The sequence below is a fragment of the Cnephaeus nilssonii genome, assembly GCF_951640355.1.
Source record: "Cnephaeus nilssonii genome assembly, chromosome: 3".
In the NCBI taxonomy this organism is placed as follows: Eukaryota; Metazoa; Chordata; class Mammalia; order Chiroptera; family Vespertilionidae; genus Cnephaeus; species Cnephaeus nilssonii.
The window spans coordinates 6,306,757-6,326,415 of record NC_137074.1 but is presented as its reverse complement, the minus strand read 5'-3'; the positions used below and the strand labels follow the sequence as shown (position 1 = coordinate 6,326,415).

The window sequence follows — 19,659 nt, the reverse complement described above, 5'->3', positions numbered from 1 at the left end:
GGAGGGAGAAGATTCAGGACAAGGGTGACCAGAGGAAAGGAATTTTCTAGAGAATGCCTTCACACTGAATTATATGAACCCAGAGACGAAGAGCACTTATGGAGGGACGACCATTCTAGAATCCTCAGCATGAAGGTCTGGCAGTTTTCTTAGTAGACAACTAAGAATGTTGGGCATTTTGCTTGTGTTTCTTAACTGGTAAAATCTTGATTTATGTTTAGAACTCATTTAAATTTGAACAGGAAAAGGGTTTTCTTACCTCCTTCGTACATATCAAAATACCGCGCTGCTATCGCTTTCCCGGTCACATCTGAAGAGAAAAGGAACAGCTTTTCACAGGAAGCTCGTGGGGACTCAGGGTGCATCCGTGGCACCAGGGTTCTTGGCGTGGCCTGTTCCTCCCCCATCTCTTTCCCGGAGCCCGAAGAGCGGCTGCAGCCTGGCCTGGTGTTGCCGATGTGGGCGGGTCAGAGACGGGGCTCCTCCGCTGCCCTGGGGCTTCCTTCCGGGCTGGTTCCCACGAGATTCCATCCTACACTCTCCTGTCGCACCTTCCTCTTCCCACAGAGACCCCAGCGCACCTTCCTCTTCCCACAGAGACCCCAGCGTTCCCGCCTCAGGGCTTTCTGCTGCGAGCTGCCGGCTCCCCTCCCACCATCACGCTGGGCACGTTCTGTCTTGGGTTCCTGCAGCCCCACTGTCACTGGGCCATGTGCTCAGCTGGCTTCCAGGGACACCCCACACCTGCTATCGTCGGGGTCCCCAGTGGCGACTGTCTTTCCCAGGCCTAAGCGGAGGCCAAGCTTGGCTTCCCTGAGGCCCTTGTCCCTCAGGAACCGGCGGCTGTGTCACCTTCTGCTGGGCCACCGGGAGTCTGAGAGCAAAAGGGAGGCCCAGGTCTGCTCCTCGGGCCTCACCCCGCCTCTGCCAGTCCTCCTCGTTTTGTTTGAAAAATCTGTATTTGGTTTCATTGTGTTTTCTTTGGAACTACAAATAATCTGGAAAGTGAGGCGTTGTAAAAATAGTTAAATGTGTAATTTTAAAAATGCATTCAAATATAAACCTAGACTAGACTGAGTGCAAAAACCATCGAGAACCCAAGGTATCTGGGGAAAAAAATCCCATCACAGAGCCTTTAGAAAAGTTTCAAAGAAAATATTTCACAACTTACAATCGACAATGGCAATATTGATTCCTCTCCCAACATTTCCAACCTTTTCTCCTATGAGCCTGAAATGTAAATAAACATTAGTCAAAGGACTCCTTTCTTACCAAGCCCAGGGGAGGCCCGTCCCCCCCTACCCGCCCTCCCCCCATCCTCCGCAAGATCTTCTCCTGGCAGGCGCTGCCACTCCCATTGTCACCTACTGCTCCCTTCCTCTCCCTTCCTCGTTGACATGCACTGACAGTCACCCTCATACTCCTCCACACACATCTTCCCCAAGTTCCTATAGGCTCAGTCCCTCAGGGAACCTGGGAGCTGCACAGAAGCTTATAATTTAGACAAATAGCCAGGGAGAGGACAATTTCAGATTTGTTTAGCACAGGCTCTTTACAAACTTCCCCCCCACCACCACCACTGAGTCCTCAACCACCTCATGAGCAGTCATTGCTCTGCCTTATTCATATGAAGTAGAGGGGTGGGCCATGAGAGATGGCTCTAACCCAAGTCTGGTATCAATTTATACACATCCTCCCCCTTAGTGTGATGACGGAGAGTCTCTTGACTCTTGTGGTCCTTTTATCTGACCCCCAGTAACCTCCTTCAATAAGCCCCTATATTGCTTCACTTAACGTTTGCTTTTATCTATTTATGTAAAAAATATATTTGTATTGATTTCAGAGAGGAAGGGAGAAGGAAAGAGAGATAGGAACATCAATGATGAGAGAGAATCATGGATCGGCTGCCTCCTGCACACCCCACGCTGGGGATTGTGCCCGCAACGTGGGCATGTGCCCTGACCAGGAATCGAACCGTGACTTCCTGGTTCATAGGGTGACACTCAACCACTGAGCCATGCTGGCTGGGAATCTCTGCTTTCCTGGAGATGGTAGATCTTTGGAATTTCATGCAGGTATGCGCACATCCTCTGTCAAGTTTTAGAATAAATGGTATATTCGTTTCCTACAGCAATGTGGAAGCTGCCATCCTTTTCCATGTTTGGAATAGTGACTACAGCACTGGAAGATTCTGCCTTTGACGTGTTTAGCTAAACTCCCGTGGAAGCCTTCTAGGCTAAGTCCTTTTGGGAGGAGTAGCTCTTAGACAGTTTCAGAGAATATTCTATAAGAATTGGAAAAGACTCAAAAAGAAACTTCCATTTATGATAATAGAAAGTTAGGTCATCTGAACTACTCTCCCATTAAGAAAAACAAAACAAAAAAATGGGGGGGGGGGCTTAAAAAAAGACCTGCTTGAATATATTATATTAATAAAAATTTCTCTGGCCAAGATTTGGGAGACTCAATTCCAAGGTGCTGAGCCCGGCCTGTAAAGCTACTTACACCCCAGGAGCATTTGCCGATTCCAGAAAAAGTGCCTAAGAAGGCGAGGAGCACTTGTGATAACCACGTGAAGCTCGGGGACAAAGGTTGGAAACCAGGGCCCATCAAAGGAAAGGCCATATTAATCCCCCCGTTTCTTCTTTGGGTTGGAGTGAAAAAGGGTTCAATCCTGACAGTGAGCGTGAACCAGGAATAAATCAGAACTTGTATAACTGCAGACCACTAGGTGGCCCAAAGCATCTCAATCCTTAACACTTATTCACGTTATTCTATTCCGCTAATGGTTCCAGTCCCGGACAGAAGTAAACAAAAATTCTTAGAAGAAGAAGATACCATCATCTGCTGCCTCAGTTAAAAAGCACCCTCAAACACTCTGCCTGGCACACTCTCAAATAGGACCTGGCACAGGAGGAGGGCAACCGTCAGAAACAAGAGCCGGTGGAACCAGCAGAACACAATAGATAATAGAGACAGACTCACAGGGCTCCAAATGCCAGCATTATCCAACAGACTTTCAAGTAACTAAACTTAATATGGCCAAGACGATGATAAATAAAGCTGAAAATTTCAGAACTGGAAACTACAAAAAGTGATGTAAAGATTATGAAAAGAACCCAAATGAGGCTTTAAAACGAAAATAACATAATAGCTAATGGAAGGGCTTAACAGCAGAAAGAATTAGTAAACCGGAAAGCCGTTCAGAGGACACCAGCTCTGTTCACATGAATGACAGAGAGATACAAAATGGAAAATACAAAATAGAATGCAGGCTACAGAGATTATAATAATAAAGCCTAATGTTTCATCAAGTGTCTTAGGAGAGGAAAGAATAAATGGGGCAGAAAATGCACTGACAGAGAATTGGTTAAATGCGATGAAAGACTAATACATATATATTTAAGAAGCTCAGCCCTGGCCAGTGTGGCTCAGTTGGTTGGAGCATCATCTTGTGCACCAAAAGTTTACCAGTTCAACTCCTGGTCAGAGCATGTACCCAGGTTTCAAGTTCAATCCCACGTCAGAGTAAGTAGGAGAGGCAACCAATAGATGTTTTTCTCTCACGTCGATATTTCTCTCTCTACTTTCCTCTCCCCTTCCTCTCTCTCTAAAAATCAATTCAAAAAATACTAAGAGGTTTTTGTTTTAAAGAAGCTCAATAAACCCAAGTAAGACGAAGCAACAACAATAGACACAGCAGGGTACACGTGGTGAAGACCAAAGATAAGCAAAAATTCTCAGAGGCAATCAGAGAGGGAGAAAAGGCAGTAACTTTCACAATATCAACAATTAAACTGTCAGCTGACTTACTAAGAAAAGCAATGGAAGCCAGGACACCAGGAATTATTTCTGGAATGGGTTGTAAGGAAATAATAAGCAAACATCTCCCACCAATAAAGATGAAATAAAGATATTTCAGAGGAACATAAACTGAGATAATTCACCACCAGAAGACCATACACAACTTTGGTTCTGCATCTTCTGCTGTAATAAACCTTACCCATAAATATTAGCTGTCCTTGAGTCTTACGAGTCCTTCTGGAGTATCGCTGAAACTAAGGGTGGTTGTGGGACTCTGCGCCCCCCAAAAAACCCCCACCAATTCCCAACCAAAATACATGCACGTGTGCACCAAGAGACACGAACAGGGCTATTCATAGCACCATTACTTATAACAGCTCCAAACCAGAAATGACCCAAATGCCATTCAACAGAATGGATAAATGAATTGTAGTATATTCATGCAATGCAATATTACACAGCAATGCCAATCAATGAATAATAGCTTTACCCAACATCAAGGATAATTCTCACAAATATATTTTTGAGCAAAGAAGTAAGACATAAAAGTCTGTGGTTTATGGTTACATTTATATAAAGTTCAAAATAGCTAAAATGAAACAATAATATTTTATAGTGTATGCTTAGGCTATAAAACTATCAAGAAAAGCAAGAAAAAAAAAAAAGCAAGAAAATGGTCACCATAAAAGACAGAGTGGAGGTTACCATGGGCAGTAAGTAAAAGGGGGCTGCACTTTGGAAGGGGTACAGAGGGTTCATGGTATGCTGGTGATAGTCCATTTCTTAGCCTGGATGGTGATCACACAAGTATTCACTTTATCGTAATTTGTTACACAACAACATGTTCACAAAGTAATTAATTGCAGTATTATTTATAATTAGAGGCCTGGTGCATGAAATTCGTGCACTGGAGGGGGTGGGGTCCTGCAGCCAGGCCTATGCCCTTTCGTTGCTCCTTACTGCCCACCTGCTTGCTGCTCCTTAGCACTGCCGTGGAGGCGGGAGAGGCTCCCGTCACCACCACTGTGTTCACCAGCCATGAGCCCGGCTTCTGGCTGAGCGGCGCTCCCCCTGTAGGAGTGCGCTGACCAGCAGGGGGCAGCTCCTGCATTCTGCACCCTGGTGGTCAGTGTGCATCATCGTGACTGGTTGTTCTGGTTGTTCCACCATAATGGTCGCTTAGGCTTTTATTATATAGACTAGAGGCCCAGTGCATGATTGAATCATGCACGTGTAGGGTCCCCTACACGCTTTCGCTTTCGATCACGGGGGAGCTGGGTGCCTGTCCACTGGTGCACCACGCCTTTCAGAAGCATCTTGCGTGGCGAAGGCTTCTGAAAGGCCTGGTGCCTGAGTGGACAGGCACCTAGCTCCCATGCTTTTGATGGTCCGTGGTGGGACGTGAGCTCGCTGCCCCAGAGGCCCCTTCTGTGCCGCAGCACAGCCATGGCGCAGACACTGAGCTCGAGCCGCTGCTGGCAACGCGAGCTCAGCGTCCCGCCGGCCCAATCAGCCACCCCGGCCACCCCGAGTCCTGCCCCCCCCCCGCGCCTCCTGGCCAATCACGGGCATAGCGAAGGTACGGTCAATTTGCATATTTGTCTATTATTAGGTAGGATACCAAAAGATTTCAAATACTAAAAGCATCTATCAGTGCAGAACTGATTGAATGAGCTAGGATACATCCATGTGTAGGATATTATGTGCCCATGAAAAGGAATAAGGATGATCTCTGTGGGCTGATATGGGGTGATCTCTATTACACGGTTAAGTGAAAAACTGCAAAACTGTGTCTAGATTTTGCTACCTTTTACATACACACACACACACAAATTCACATGAGTATATATGTACACATATATACACATATATATACAAATTTAAGACACAAACATGGGGATATACTAATTATACAGATACAGTTTGTTTATTTTTCACATAAAAGCAAACACTAGAAAGATAAATCAAAATCTAAAAAAAGTAGCCTGGCCATTGTGGTTGAGCATCAACCTATGAACCTGGAGGTCAGGGCACATGCCTGGGTTTCTGGTTTGATCCCCAGTGTGGGGTGTGCAGGAGGCAGCCAATCAATGATCCTCTGTCATCATTGATGTTTCTATCTCTCTTTCCCTCTCCCTTCCTCTCTGAAATCAATAAAAATATATTTTTTAAAAATTGCAAAGTAATGGGGATGGGAGCAGTGGGTAATGAGAACCAAGTGGAGGGTACAGGGAAGATGCTCGGAGTATAATTTTTCTACCCTCTGGTGGCTCCAGCTGCGGTTTCTGCTTCAGGTGAGCTGTGACTTATGAATCTGCCTGTCTCTCTAGTTTTCAGGGCGGAGGTTTGGTGGCTCCAGCTGCGGTTTCTGCTTCAGAGCTGTGACTTATGAATCTGCCTGTCTCTCTAGTTTTCAGGGCGGAGGTTTGGTGGCTCCAGCTGCGGTATAATTTTTCTACCCTCTGGTGGCTCCAGCTGCGGTTTCTGCATTCATGAGCTGTGACTTATGAATCTGCCTGTCTCTCTAGTTTTCAGGGCGGAGGTTTGCCCAGTGACCACAAGTCTCTTGTATGTATGAATCCTTACCGATAGCAGAACTTTGGTTGTTGTTTTTGTTGCTTTTTAAAATTGTGCTTTCGCCCTAACTGGTTTGGCTCAGTGGATAGAGCGTCAGTCTGTGGACTCAAGTGTCCCAGGTTTGATTCTGGTCAAGAGCATGTACCTTGGTTGCAGGCACATCCCCAGTGGGGAGTGTGCAGGAGGCAGCTGAACGATGTTTCTCTCTCATTGATGTTTCTAACTCTCTCTCCCTCTCCCTTGCTCTCTGTAAAAAATCAATAAAATATATTTTTAAAAAAATAAAATAAAATTGTGCTTTCACTATATGGCTACAGTTTCTTTGTCTTGTTAAAGGTCATATATTTACTAAGGTATAGGCACATTTAAAAATGCCCTTTTAATAAATGAAAAGACAAAACAGAGAAAATTTTTACAACACCAAAGGGCTAGCTACCTTAATATATAAAGGATCTTATAAATCAACTAGAGGCCTGGTGCACAAAATTCGTGCACGGTGGGGAGGGGTGTCTCTCAGCCTAACCTGCACCCTCTCCAATCTGGGACCCCTTGGGGGATGTCTGACTGCCGGGCCTAAACAGGCAGTCGGACATCCCTTTCACAATCTAGGACTTCTGGTTCCCAACTACTCGCCTGCCTGCCTTCCTGATTGCCCCTAACTGCTCTGCCTGCCAGCCTGATCACCCCCAACCACTCCCCTGCCAGCCCGATCGACGCCTAACTGCCCTCCCCTGACACCCCGGTCACCCCCAAATGCCCTCCCTTGCATATTCCCTCTTTATTAGATAGGGTTTTTTTCTTTAGCATATTGGACAGTCCTAACTGGTTTGGCTCAGTGGATGAAGCATTGGCCTGCAGAATCAAGGGTCCCAGGTTCGATTCTGGTCAAGGAAATGTACCTTGGTTGGGGGCACATACCCAGTGGGGAGTGTGCAGGAGGCAGCTGATCGATGTTTCTCTCTCATCGGTGTTTCTAAATCTCTATCCCTCTCCCTTCCTCTCTGTAAAAAATCAATAAAATATATATTATAAAAAAAGAAACATTTAAGATTCCTCCATATCTGCCTGGCTGGTGTGACTCAATGGTTGAGACCCCAGGCTGCCACCGCTGGAAGGGGTTCGGGCCCTGGCCAGGCTGAGACCCCAGCCCAGGCTGCCGCCTCAGCCCAGCCAGGCTGAGACCCCTGCCCAGGCTGCCATCTCAGCCTGGCTGGGGATAGCCTGGTGGGGGTGCGCGGCTCCAGCCCAGGCTGCCTTTGCTGGTCTGAAGATCGCGCATTGGGGGTGCACTGCCCTGCCGGTCTGAGATGGGGGCGGGGCACTGCCGGCCGGAGACTCCGGCCCCAAGCCGCCTCCGCTTTGCCCCCGATCACGCGGCTAGGGGGCTCAGGGCTAAGAGGACTGGGCACCGCCATCTTGTGGCCATGGGCACCGCCATTTTGTCACAGAGTGATGGTTAATTTGCATATTACTCTTTTATTAGATAGGATAAAAATGGCCAATGGCAGAAATAAAAATGGGCAAGAGATATGAAAAGATAGTTCATAAAAAAATAAATATGAAGACGCAGCATCAAGAGATCCTCAATTCACTCATGGCAAGAGCAATAACAAAGTAAAAATCTGACCCAAAACCCATGTTTCGTCTTACACAATGGCAACCGTCAAAGTATTTGCCCACATGTTGTGTTTGGACAGACGGCGGGCAAACAGTCATGCTCGTCATGGCTAATCTGTGTCCTCTGAGAAGCAGAGAGCAGAACAGGACTAAATGCACAAGAGCCTTCCTTAGGGGAAAGGCCTCTGAGGGGAGATGGGGAGGGGCCAGGGAACTGGGGAGAGCCGGTCAGACCACATTGCAAGTCCGACCCGAAGTGAAGGAAAGAGGGAAGCAGCTAGGGTGGACCAGGCTGCCCTGCAGTCTTCCGAGGGCTCAGCAAAGCCAGGGCCCCCTGGAGCCTGTCTCCCCGGAATGAGCCTGCCTGGGACCCCTGGTGCCAGCAGACTCCCTCCTTCACCAAACCCTACCCAGGCTCCCCAGAGCTCTTTTCAACGAGGCCTAACTTTTGTACTACCGCGTTTATCTCTGCATTGTCCAGCTTTAGCAAGAATTCTGCTAAGTCGGGTTAACTAGAACCCCTCTGCCTTTGATTTCTGATCATCTTCCCTATTGATTGGGTTCCTCATCCTCCATTCCCCACCTCCCCTGGTTTCTGATCTCCCAGCCCACTGTCAGCAAGGAACCTGTTAGATTAGTTTAGCCAGAATCCCCTTGACCCCAGATTCTTCTTTCCTCTTAGTGATTCCTATCCACTGACCTCACCCCGCTCCTTGACTATGATTCCCACTTACTGTGTTCAGAGTTAAGTCCAATCTCTCTCTCCCACTGCAAGACCCTGCTGCAGAGGTCCCTACAGTGGGTGCCATGGCCCACCTTGAATAAAGTCTGCCCTAGCATCATCAACAAGTGTCATGAATACTTTTTATATTATAGTTTATTTAAATACTAGAGGCTTGGTGCACGGGATTCATGCACTGGTGGGGGGTGTGGCCTGTGAGGATCGGCTGCTGTGGGCACTGCTCATCCTGGTCAACTGAGCGGCATTCCCATTGTGGGAGCGCACTGACCACAAGGGGGCAGCTCCTGCGTTGAGCGTCTGCCCCCTGGTGGTCAGTCCACGTCATAGCAACTGGTCGACCGGTCGTTCTGGTCGTTCTGCCATTGGGTCGCTGGGCTTTTATTATATAGGATGTTTTTTATTAATTTCAGAGAGAGGAAGGGAGAGGGAGAGAGAGAGTGAAACAACAATGATGAGAGAGAATCATCAATTGCCTGCCTCCTGCACACGACCCACTGGGGACCGAGCCGGCAACCTGGGCATGTGCCCTGACTGGGAATTGAACTGCAATGCTTAATCACCAGAGCAGCCCATGGAAGCATGGCCTCAAGCAAACATACTATAAATTTCAGAATGCAGCCTGTGGGTCAATGAACCCCCTGCCACTGGAGACCTGAGGAGTGCATTCCCACGGTTGCTGGTGGGAGGGTAACTATGGCTCCAGGCAATGACCTCAAAATTCAAAGTAGAGATCATTTCTAATTTAGTAATGTATACTCAGCCAAAGTATCACTTCCTTGTGAGGGGGAATGACTATATTTTAAACACGAAGAATCTTTAAAAATTTTACCTCTCCTTCTACCCTTTTCTCAGGATGTTAATAGAGGATGTGCTACAGCAAAACAAGGGAGGAAACGGAGAAAGTGAGATTTGCATCCTGGAAATAGGGGCTGCAACTCCAGAGAGGGAGGCAAAGAGCACCCCAGCACGATGGTAGAGAGGGATGCCCGGTACCAGGTGCCCGCGGCGCCAGCCTCGAGAGCAGCCTGGCCTCCTGCAGGGGAAGAGAGATCGCCCCATATCAGTGCACCAGTACCAACAGAGTCCTTTTCAAAAGGGGGAATTTGGACCCAGATACACACACAGAGGGAGATGATGCAGACACGGGAAAAGACCACCACGTACAGCCCAGGGCAGGGGCCTGGAGCAGGTGCGCCCTCGGCCTCACAAGGAGCCAGCCCTGCCCACTCCTCCATCTTGGACTCCAGCCTGCAGACCAGGAGAGAACACATCCCTGTTGTTTGGGCCCGGCCTGCGCTCTTTGTGGCGGCCGCCCCGCCCCGTGGGCGAGTGCACGGGGCTAGGACGGCTCCAAGCCCAGCGTTTCCTTAGGCTCTCTGCGGGCAAGGCGGTCACACAGACCTGCAACGCGGAGGTGTGGGCTGGAAAGGGAGGCCACACCTGCTTTAATCTGTGAGGATCATATAACCAAATGGAAGAAAACCTGCGTTCTGTTCCCATGACTTTGAAGGGCCGTGACACGTATTCAAAGAAGGCTACGGAGTATGAACGAAGGCTTGTTTGACCTGCTGCCAAATGAGAGTTCAACACGGGGACACAGCCTCAATCCACATCCTCCCGGGGAGCACAGCTGGCATTCTCAGCTCCCCTGGTGCTCCCCGCCTTTGCCCAGGGTCAAGGACGTTCCTTTCCCTGCTGGGGGCAGACCGGCTGCCTGGTCAACCTCAGAGAAGGGAAGGGACCAGGTGGCTATGTTTTCCTTCCTCACGCTGCTACTTACAGCTGGTCCTCAAAGCAGATTTTGGCGTAGCTGTCCGTGCCCCTGCCGCTGAGCAACCGGTAAGCGTAGGTGTTCGGGGGGCAGGGGGCCCTGTGGTCGCATTTTTGCCTCTTGGGGGGTGGGGCTGTAATGAACAAGAACATAACAGGTCGCGCGAGGATTTACCGGAGGAGCCCACCGCGTGGCCATGAACACAGCTGCTCTGCGCCAGGACATCACACCTGCATGGCCAAGGTCGTGGGCAGAAACAGGAGTGGGGAAGGGTCACCAATAGGAATGGTGGCCACCAATAGGAGCTTCAGAGATTCCCCGAAGCACACGACGTTAATTTAATTGCTTTTGTCTTAAAATCACAAATATACAAAAGGGAGGGGATTTTTGCAGGCGTCACAAGTTTCAGAGTTGGGAATCACAGCCCATGGCTGGCCATCCAGCTGACATCCTTGGCATGGGAAGGAGGGAGATAGAAACCATGGCAACGAGCCCCTGAAACGCCTGGCATCCGAGGCAGCTCCTAGGGGGAAGCTCTGTCCAGGACAGACTTCTGATTTTGTGGGGAAATAGGGAAAACGAGAGAGTGAGTCCTCTGAGGGCGTCTCCCGTGCTCTGCTCAATCCGCGAATTCCGTGGAGCTGGGCCCCACCCCAGGCTGTATGCAGTCAGCCTACTGATTCCGGGCAAGTTCACTGTGAAAACTTTATCAAATACAAACAAACCTGTCACAGTCGAGTCCTAGAAAGTGTTTTGTTTTGTTTTGTTTTGTTTTTTTTGACATAAAAGGAAATTCAATCTGAGAAGGAATGGCTTTTATAAAAATAGTTTATCATTACTCAGTGCTCTATATTTGTGCAAATTGATTTTGAATAATGTGCTCGGGTATTGAAAGTATACCAGCATATCTATTCACAAATCTTGAAAAGGAGGACAGGTTATTACTTAGTCGTGTCCACCCATCACCAAATGTCATTTCTAATGGCTGTTTGGTCATTTCACCTCATTCCCGATTTGAGTTGTATGCCAAACACATTTTCACTTAACGCAGCTGCACGTCAAGTTTTCCTGTTTGTCTCCCTCACAGCATGAGTGGCCTTGGAGCCTCTCACGGTGGGGGTGGGGGGGAGAGGGGGGAGAGGGGGTTGGAAAGGAGCAGAAATGGAAGGAGAGGTTACCTCCTCCCCCTCGTCATCGTCACCAACGTAAGATGGCCAGAACCCACGGGCACCCCTGAGCCGGGCCGCAGCTACTAGTGGGCTGTGACGCGGGCACTGACCTTTGAGGATGGGCCTCTCCCCGATGCTCCGGATGCTGTAGATGGCACTGGACAGGGGCGCGTCTGGGATGAGCTCTGCCAGCAGGTACCCGGAGTACCAGGCGCACACGGAGGCGAAGATGAAGAGCACGGCTCTCAGGGTGCCTGCGGACACACATGCAGGGTGTGGGTGCTCAGGACAGCGCCAGCCCGTTCTCCTAGCCCCCCGTTCTCCTAGCCCCCCGTTCTCCTAGCCCCCCACCACACCAACCACGAGTGTCAGCAGGCTGCTCCTGGGAGGTGGGGGCAGACGAGGGCCCAGGGCTGCTTTAACGAGCCAACACGCCGTGATGACTTAGTAGGCTTTGTGGGGGCAGGCATTTGAGGTAGACAGAAACAGACAACACGGACAAGACATGAATGCTTTCAAGGCCATGCTTTTTTTAAAAATATATATATTTTATTGATTTTTTACAGAGAGGAAGGGAGAGGGATAGAGAGCTAGAAACATCAATGAGAGAGAAACATCGATCAGCTGCCTCCTGCACACCCCCCACTGGGGATGTGCCCGCATCCAAGGTACATGCCCTTGACCGGAATCGAACCTGGGACCCTTCAGTCCGAAGGCCGACTCTCTATCCACTGAGCCAAACCGGTTTTGGCTCAAGGCCATGCTTTTATGTTCACTGCTGGTTTGGGTCTAAGAACTTCCCCAAAGGCTAATGTCATCGATTTCTCAAGTGGCCTGGGGAGCCATCCCGCCTGACGTGGGCCCCGTCTTGCCCGGCTCAGTGGACGGATCGGGGCAGGCGTCAGCTCTCAGGGGCTGGCCCTCCATTCCACATGTACTGTCCCGCCTGCTCTCCACCGGCCAGCTCTGCCAGTCGTTCTGGCGAATGACGGAGCCTAGATGAGTTGTGGGAACTCCCCAGGTCACAGGTGCGGGCGGCCCCCAGGCTGGTGGCTGGCGGCTGAAGAGAGGGCGGCTGGTAGGGGCTGCGCTAACTGCTGGCGGTCAGTGTCAGAGCTGCACTGAATTGTGGGACACCCGGTTGCTGTCAGGGGGCTGGTGTCTCCCCACCCAGCACCCTGAGCAGAGACAGGTGGGCAGTTGTCCCAGCCCCCCTTTTCCAAGTTCACAGCCATTGACAGAAGCAGGCCTCCAGCCCGCCAGCACACCACCTCAGGCTCCCTCCTCTCCAGGGGGTGATGACACGCAAACCTGCGTCTGTCACTCTGCCCGAGCTCAGCCCGGACCTCAGCTCCACCGTTTCCTGTGCCTGCGGGTCTCCCCTTCCTGTGAGCGCCGCGGTGGTCCCCCACTGCTGCGTTTGATCGAGTCTGTAGGCGCTCGTGGGCTCACTAGCTCAAGCAGCAGCTCTCATGGAACTGGACGTTTCTCCTTCCCCTCGACGATTTGGTCTTTTTCCAAGTGCACATTTCAGCATCAATACTTTTCTCTCTTTTCCAAACCACGCAGCCCCCAAGATTGTGAGAACGTTATGCAGGGAGGGCCTCCTGATGCGAACTCCCTGGACCGTGTGGCCACTGCCGTTTCTAGGGCCTGGGGGCATCTCGCTGCGGGGGGGTGGGGGGGAAAGCAGCCACAGAGAGCACAGGAGAGCCCTGGGGATGGCGGTCCCTTCCTGGAGTCCTGTTGGCTCGGCGGCAGGCGCGGCCACCTGCTGCGGCCGCGTGTGGCCCTCTCCTGCTGCACAGCTTTGTCGGCGTCTGTCCTCTGCTTCAGGACGCTCTCCAGCTCAGATCCCAACCCATCGACGCGCCTCCCGCTCCTCCTCTTCCAGGCTCTCCCAACCTGCCATGAGCCCCCACTCTGGGGCAGCCCCCTGGCCTGCCCGGGCACCCTCATGGCAGCCATTCGCGCACCTTGTGGCTGTGGCACTCTAAGGGCCCCCTCCCTCCAGGACTGTGCCCACACGCCCAGGACAGTGCCTGGGCCGCAGAATATCCCGGAAAGTGCTGTTGGGGCCACACGGGGTGACTGCTGGAGTCCCGGAGTCAGCCTCAACGGTTAGCTTCAGCGGAAACAGCCGCTGTGGAAGTCACGGCTGGACCACTTTGTCCAAGTGTCATATTTGAAGAAGGCAATTGGCCAGCCAGAGGCCAGTCAGAGGTCGCACGAGGTCTTCGAGGTCTTCGAGCTAAGAGTTGCTGTTTGGCTTGGAGAGGCTGAAAGGGAACTTGATGCCACCTCTCGGATGTAAAGAACAGCCACACGGAAGGAAGACACAGCTCTGTCACCGGCTGAACGAGGACAGTAGATGCAAGTGACAGGGAGCAAACGAAGAATGAAGAAAAAGCCCGCAGGCCTCACCAGAGGAACTGAAAAGCAGGGCTGGCCGCCTGCAAGGTGATGGATGAGCTCCCCTCCCTGTGCACTTCCCGGGGCTCCTAGGAAGGCTGTGGGTGTCTGTGGGCTGGGGGAGGGGTGCCAGGATGACCTCAGGGCTGGGACAGCCTGGTTTCCTGTGGTGGCTGGGGGAAGCCAAGACCTAGAGCCAGAGCCACCCCATGTGGGAGGGCAGGTCCCGCAGTGAGGATGGGGCACTGGCTGGTGGTGAGCCGTCTGTAACCCTGGCACGAGTCTAACACAGTCATGGGAACACCTAGGACGCCAAACGGAGGCAGGCGTAGGAGCCAGGAGGTGAGGACAAGAGGCACCTGGAGAACCATGGACCAGCCTGCCTGGGGCCCAGCCTGCCCGGGGCCCAGCCTTCCCATGGCCCAGCCTGCCCGGGGCCCAGCCTGCCCGGGGCCCAGCCTGCCCATGGCCTACCCTGCCTGGGGCCCAGCCTGCCCGGGGCCCAGCCTGCCCGGGGCTCAGCCTGCCCGGGGCCCAGCCTGCCCGGGGCTCAGCCTGCCCGGGGCCCAGCCTGCCCGGGGCTCAGCCTGCCCGGGGCTCAGCCTGCCCGGGGCCCAGCCTGCCCGGGGCCCAGCCTGCCCGGGGCTCAGCCTGCCCGGGGCCCAGCCTGCCCGGGTCCCAGCCTGTCCATGGCCCGGACAGCTGCACCAGGAGCTCAGTCCCTGCAGGTGATCGCAGAGCAGGCGGGACACTGGGCAGCAGTAGCCCCTGGGCCGGCTCAGGTAAGGCTTGGTCTTGGGAAAGGTGGCAGTCCAGGGAGTCGGCGAAGGGGGGTCCTGGTTCCAGTGGGCCTGCCCTGGTGGGAGTGGTCCAGCAGCTGCAGAGACAGGGCAGGGGGAGGAAGTAGACAAAGTCCAGGAACCTTCGGTGATTCGGTGACTAGGATCCGGCCTTTGCCGTTGGTAATAAAGTCATCACCGGCTATCAGACATGTCCTCCCACGTGCTTCCACCTCAGAGCAAAGGCCAGTCCTGAGCGCAGGCAGGAAGTCGGGGAACTTCCTCCTTGAGACCCTCGATTAGTATGTGCGCCTGTGTGCATGCCTGAGTGTGCATACGTGTGTGTGCATATGCCTGTGTGCGCGTCCCACCCTCATCCACCTGCAGGTTCCCAGGGGTCTCAGGCTGGCCCTGGACACTAGGCTGGGGAAGAAAGCAATCCTCAAACCGACTCCAGGTGGGGGGACCTCAGGCCGCCGCACCCCTCCCGTCCCAGGGCCCAACGAGAGCACCTCTGAACGCACCGCCCCTGTGATTCCTTCAACCGAGCACACACGTGGGGCCAGGAAGCTGTCTGTCACCCGCAGGGCGGCCAGCACAAGCCACATGCCCTCACCCTGGAGGTGGCCCCACCTACACCTCTTGTCCTTGAGGGGCCCGGACGGCTGAGGGGTGGATGGACCGTGCTTGGGACTCGGCTGCTTTGTGGCTCCGGGCTCTGCTGTCGCCACTGTCCTGAGGGCTGGGGAACGCCGCACCGGCACAACCGCAGATGCGCAAGGCCACCGCCTGCAAAGGCGGACACGCTGGCCCTAATCCCGAGGAGCTGGGAGGGTGTGAGTCCCAGGTGAAGGGCGCTGGCGCGGACTCCATCCATTGACCCTGCCGGTCCCGCCCGTGAGCTGTCTCCCAGGCCAGACCTGGCGCTGGACTGGATCCACCGAAACGCTGCTCCCAGGAACTTTGCCAAACGTTCGCTCACGAACTCAGCGGCAACATGGCTCTGAGTTTCTGCAGGTGACTTCTCCCCCCGCCCCCCCCCACCCCCCAGACAAACACACCGACACCGGGGGTTGCAGCAAAGCTTGCTGTGCAAGGACCTCACAGCTCAGAGTGAATCAGGAGGCGGCGGGGTGGGGGGGTGGGGGTGGGGCAAAAAAGTTGTGGGTGGGAAAGGCCATGGACCATATTCAGCATTTTCCCCTAACGAAGCAGCAAAACAATGTTCTAAGTATGTGACAGAGAGAGAATGAGAAATTCTTCCAAGATCGCGCTACTGAAATTCAGCGCCCCAAGGGAGGTGTTTTCTTCCCCCCAAAAGATACATATCTCCACCTGTTTATCCTACAACCCAACACGTTACCTACAACCGTTCTTAAATACATGGCTTTGTAGAAAACAGGACTGGGGAAGGGGGTGCCTTCCCCAGAAGAGGCCGAGGGAACTTTCCATTCTTTCCACTCCTGCACAGATATGCTGCCTGCTTCAGGCAGAATCCGGACTCCTCGGCAATAGAGAGAGAACAGCACAAGCAGGTACAGGACGTGTGCGAGGGGCGGGCGGTTCCCACCGCCCCCAGGCGGGCTCGGGCAGAGGGCAGAGGCCACGTCAGAAAGACAGGCTTTCAGGGAGAAAATGACCGCGGGAATAATTGCTTTTTGCCTTTCTTCTTCCTACTTCTTCCCAAACATCCCACCGCCTCAAGTAGCTTGATAAATGCAAAAAATAAAACAAACAGCCTCTGAAAAGCTGCTGCCGGACAGTTAGAAACAGGGACAGTGGGCGCTCCCTGCTCACCGGACCCCACTTCTCACCCACCTCGCCGTCCCCTCATTGGACGTGTGGCTGAAGACTCCTGGCTCAGCAGAGGAGCCCAAGGTGAAGTCCCCGAGTGCCTCTGACCTCCAGCTGGCAGCCCCCTGCTGGCCCGGGGGTGGGGGCACCCCTCAGGCACCTGCTCTCCCAGGAAGAACCCCACCCCAGCTCCTCGAGTCCCGCTCTGCCCACGCTCCCCCAAACCTACTTTCCAGCCCAAACATCACCCTCACTGGTCCCCCTGCCAGGAATCCCGGTGGGGCCAGTGGGGCCAGGCAGGGGGAGCCCAGGAAACGCCGCAGGGCTGCCTGCTCCGAACCCCAGCCTATTCCCCCTGGGGCACTCACTCCCGCATTCCGGTCCCAGGTCAGAGAGCAGACCGGCCCCACCCTCTGGCTCAGCGGGGCGGGCCGGTCCCTGGGACTGCGAGGGGCCCTTCTTCCCACGCCAGTGGCCCGTTCCTCCTCTGGCGGTGGGATGGCACTCACCGGCAGCCTTCAGGTTCATCTTCCAGGTGCTGCTCCTGCCCTCCTGGCCTCAGGCGGCTGCCGGGTGACTGGGGACTTCCCGCACGCCAGCGCCAGCGCCAGCGCCAGGGCCAGGGCGGAGGACCAGGCAGCACGCCCTGGAACAGGTGGCGGGGAGGGCGGGCAAAAGCAGACACCGGGCCAGGCAGGTGCGGACCAGGGAAGTGCCAGGTGCCTGGCAGGTGCGCTGGGTAGAGCCCAACCAGCTCCCACTCGGCAGCCCCTGAGGACCCTGCTCTCTGCCCAGCACCTGGGGGCCGGAGAGAATGAGCAGGTTTGTTCTGGAGGGAGGACTCTGTTCCCCTAATGGTTCCTGGACCCAGCCCCCGATTTAATGTCTCACGGGGGAAATGGCTGCAAAGGTGAGCATGATGTGAGCCTTTTAAACCCCAAGACGGAGCTCCCAGTGGCCCTGGGCCGCGGTGGGGGGGTGGGGGGGGGGAGGCTCTGCTTCTCTCAGACCAGTCTCCTGCCCACTGCTTTGCCAGAGCCCCGCAGGGCGCACCACCTCCTGCTTTCTTCTTTACTGTGTGAGTGTGTGGAGGGGGCGGGGGGGGGTGCTGAGTGAGGAGGGGGTGATTAGAAAGTAGGGGGCCAGGACAATGCCCCAGGCCCCATGGTGAGTGTCAGGTCTGCAGGTCCTCTTGTTCATACAGAGCCCGGGGGGGGGGGGGGGGGGGGGCAGGCGGGGGCAGGCAGGTGTTTGAAGAAAGCATTCCTTTTCTTCATTTTTTTTTGGAATAGTTTGAGAAGGGTAGGCATTAATTCTTCTTTGAATTTTTGGTAAAAGTCACCTGTGAAGCCATCTGGTCCAGGGCTTTGTTTGTTGGTATATTTTGTTGTTACTCCTCACCCAAGGATATTTCTCCATTGGTTTTTAGTGAGAGTGGGAGGGAGGGGAAGAGGGAGAGGGAGAGGGAGAGAGAGAGAGAGAGGGAGGGGGGAGAGAGGGGGGGAGAGGGGGAGAGGGAGAGACACACATCAATTTGGTTGCCCTGACCAGGGCTGGGGATTGAGTTTGTAACTGAGGTACATGCCCTTGACTGGAGTCAAAACTGGGACCCTTCAGTCTGAAGGCTGATGCTCTATCCACTGAGCCAAACCAGCTAGGGCTGTTGGTAGATTTTTTTAATTACTGCCTTGATTTCATTTGCTAGTAATCAGTCTGATCAGATTTTCTGTTTCTTCCTGGTTCAGTCCCAGAAGGTTGTATGTTTCTAGAGATTTATCCACTTCTTCCAGGTTGTCCAATTTGTTGGCATATAATCATCCATAGTATTCTTTAATGATCATGTGTATTACTGTGTTGTTGGTTGAAATCTCGCCTCTTTCTGATTTTATTTATTTGTGCTTTTTATTGTGATGAGTCTGGCTAGAGATTTGTCAATTTTATTTATTCTTCCAAAGAACTAGCTCTTAGTTTCATTGATCTTTTCTATTGCTTTTTAATTCTGTTTCATTTATTTCCACTCTGACCTTTGTTATTTATTTCCTTCTACTTATTTTAGGTTTGGTTTGCTCTATTTCTAGTTCCTTTAGGTGTCAAGTTAGGCAGTTTACTTGAAATTTTCTTGTTTCTGAAGGTAGGCATGTAGAACTATGAACGTCCCTCTTAGAACTGCTTTTGCTGCATTCCATACATTTTGGAAAGCTGTATTTTCATTTTCATTTGCCTCAAGGGACTTTTGATCTCTTGTTTGATTTCTTCTTTGACCCATTGATTGTTTAGTAGCATGTTTAGTCTCCATGTAGATGAAGTTCAAGAACCAACAAAACTGACCTATGTTAACAGAGGATAGAACGGGGGATGGGGGGGGGGAGCTCTTCAGTGGGAAGGAGAAGGGACGACTTCCTGGTGAGATGAAAAGTTCCGTGTCTGTCTCCACCTGGGCAGTGAGGACACAAGAATCCTATGCAAAACGGTACAGAGCAATCTTCATTTAGGAACTGTGCACTTTGCTGCATATAAATTATACTTCATTAAAGAATGTTATAAAAAAAGAGAGAGAGAAAACAATAGATCCATTGAAATGATAGAGCGGAACAGGTGTGTGGAGCTTCGGAAGTCTCGGGCCCTGGAAGCACATTTAGAGCTCAGCCTGGCCCGTGCGGCACCGGAAAGCTGCCCGCCAGGTGCCATTCCTGGCCGGGGGTGGCTGGGAGCTCTGAGGGCGGCGCATTCTACCAGCTGTCCCAGCATTCTTCAGCAGCTTTGGAGGGACAACCGGTGGTCCCATCTCAACATGGAGGGACTGCCCCAATAGCTCCATCCTGCCCTTCCTTCAAGGTCCGCCCCCCCCCCCAAGCCTCCCCTCCTCTCTGCCACCCTCTCCCCCTGGGCCCACAGGCCTCTGGTCATCCCAAACTCTCCAGCAGCCTGTCCGCCCCGGGAGGGTGGGCTCCAGAGCCCTGGCAGGGTGCGAGGTGGGGTCATAGCTGAGTAGGT

The 19,659-nt window shown here is 52.8% G+C and overlaps 1 protein-coding gene across 1 annotated transcript in view; it reads right to left on the bottom strand.

Moving 5' to 3' along the window:
- Positions 1-17,268, bottom strand: part of FAM3B (FAM3 metabolism regulating signaling molecule B) — a gene marked incomplete at its 3' end in the record, with an annotated part of 34,633 nt that extends 17,365 nt beyond the window's left edge. Inside the window, exons 1-5 of the mRNA XM_079767255.1 lie at positions 17,175-17,268; positions 11,791-11,934; positions 10,521-10,644; positions 1,172-1,230; positions 260-310 (exon numbers count right to left, since the gene is read on the bottom strand). Coding sequence (XP_079623381.1) covers positions 260-310; positions 1,172-1,230; positions 10,521-10,644; positions 11,791-11,934; positions 17,175-17,193 — 397 coding nt within the window. The 5' untranslated portion in view covers positions 17,194-17,268. The remainder of the gene's footprint in view (positions 1-259; positions 311-1,171; positions 1,231-10,520; positions 10,645-11,790; positions 11,935-17,174) is intronic.
- Between the last annotated feature and the right edge of the window lie 2,391 nt (positions 17,269-19,659).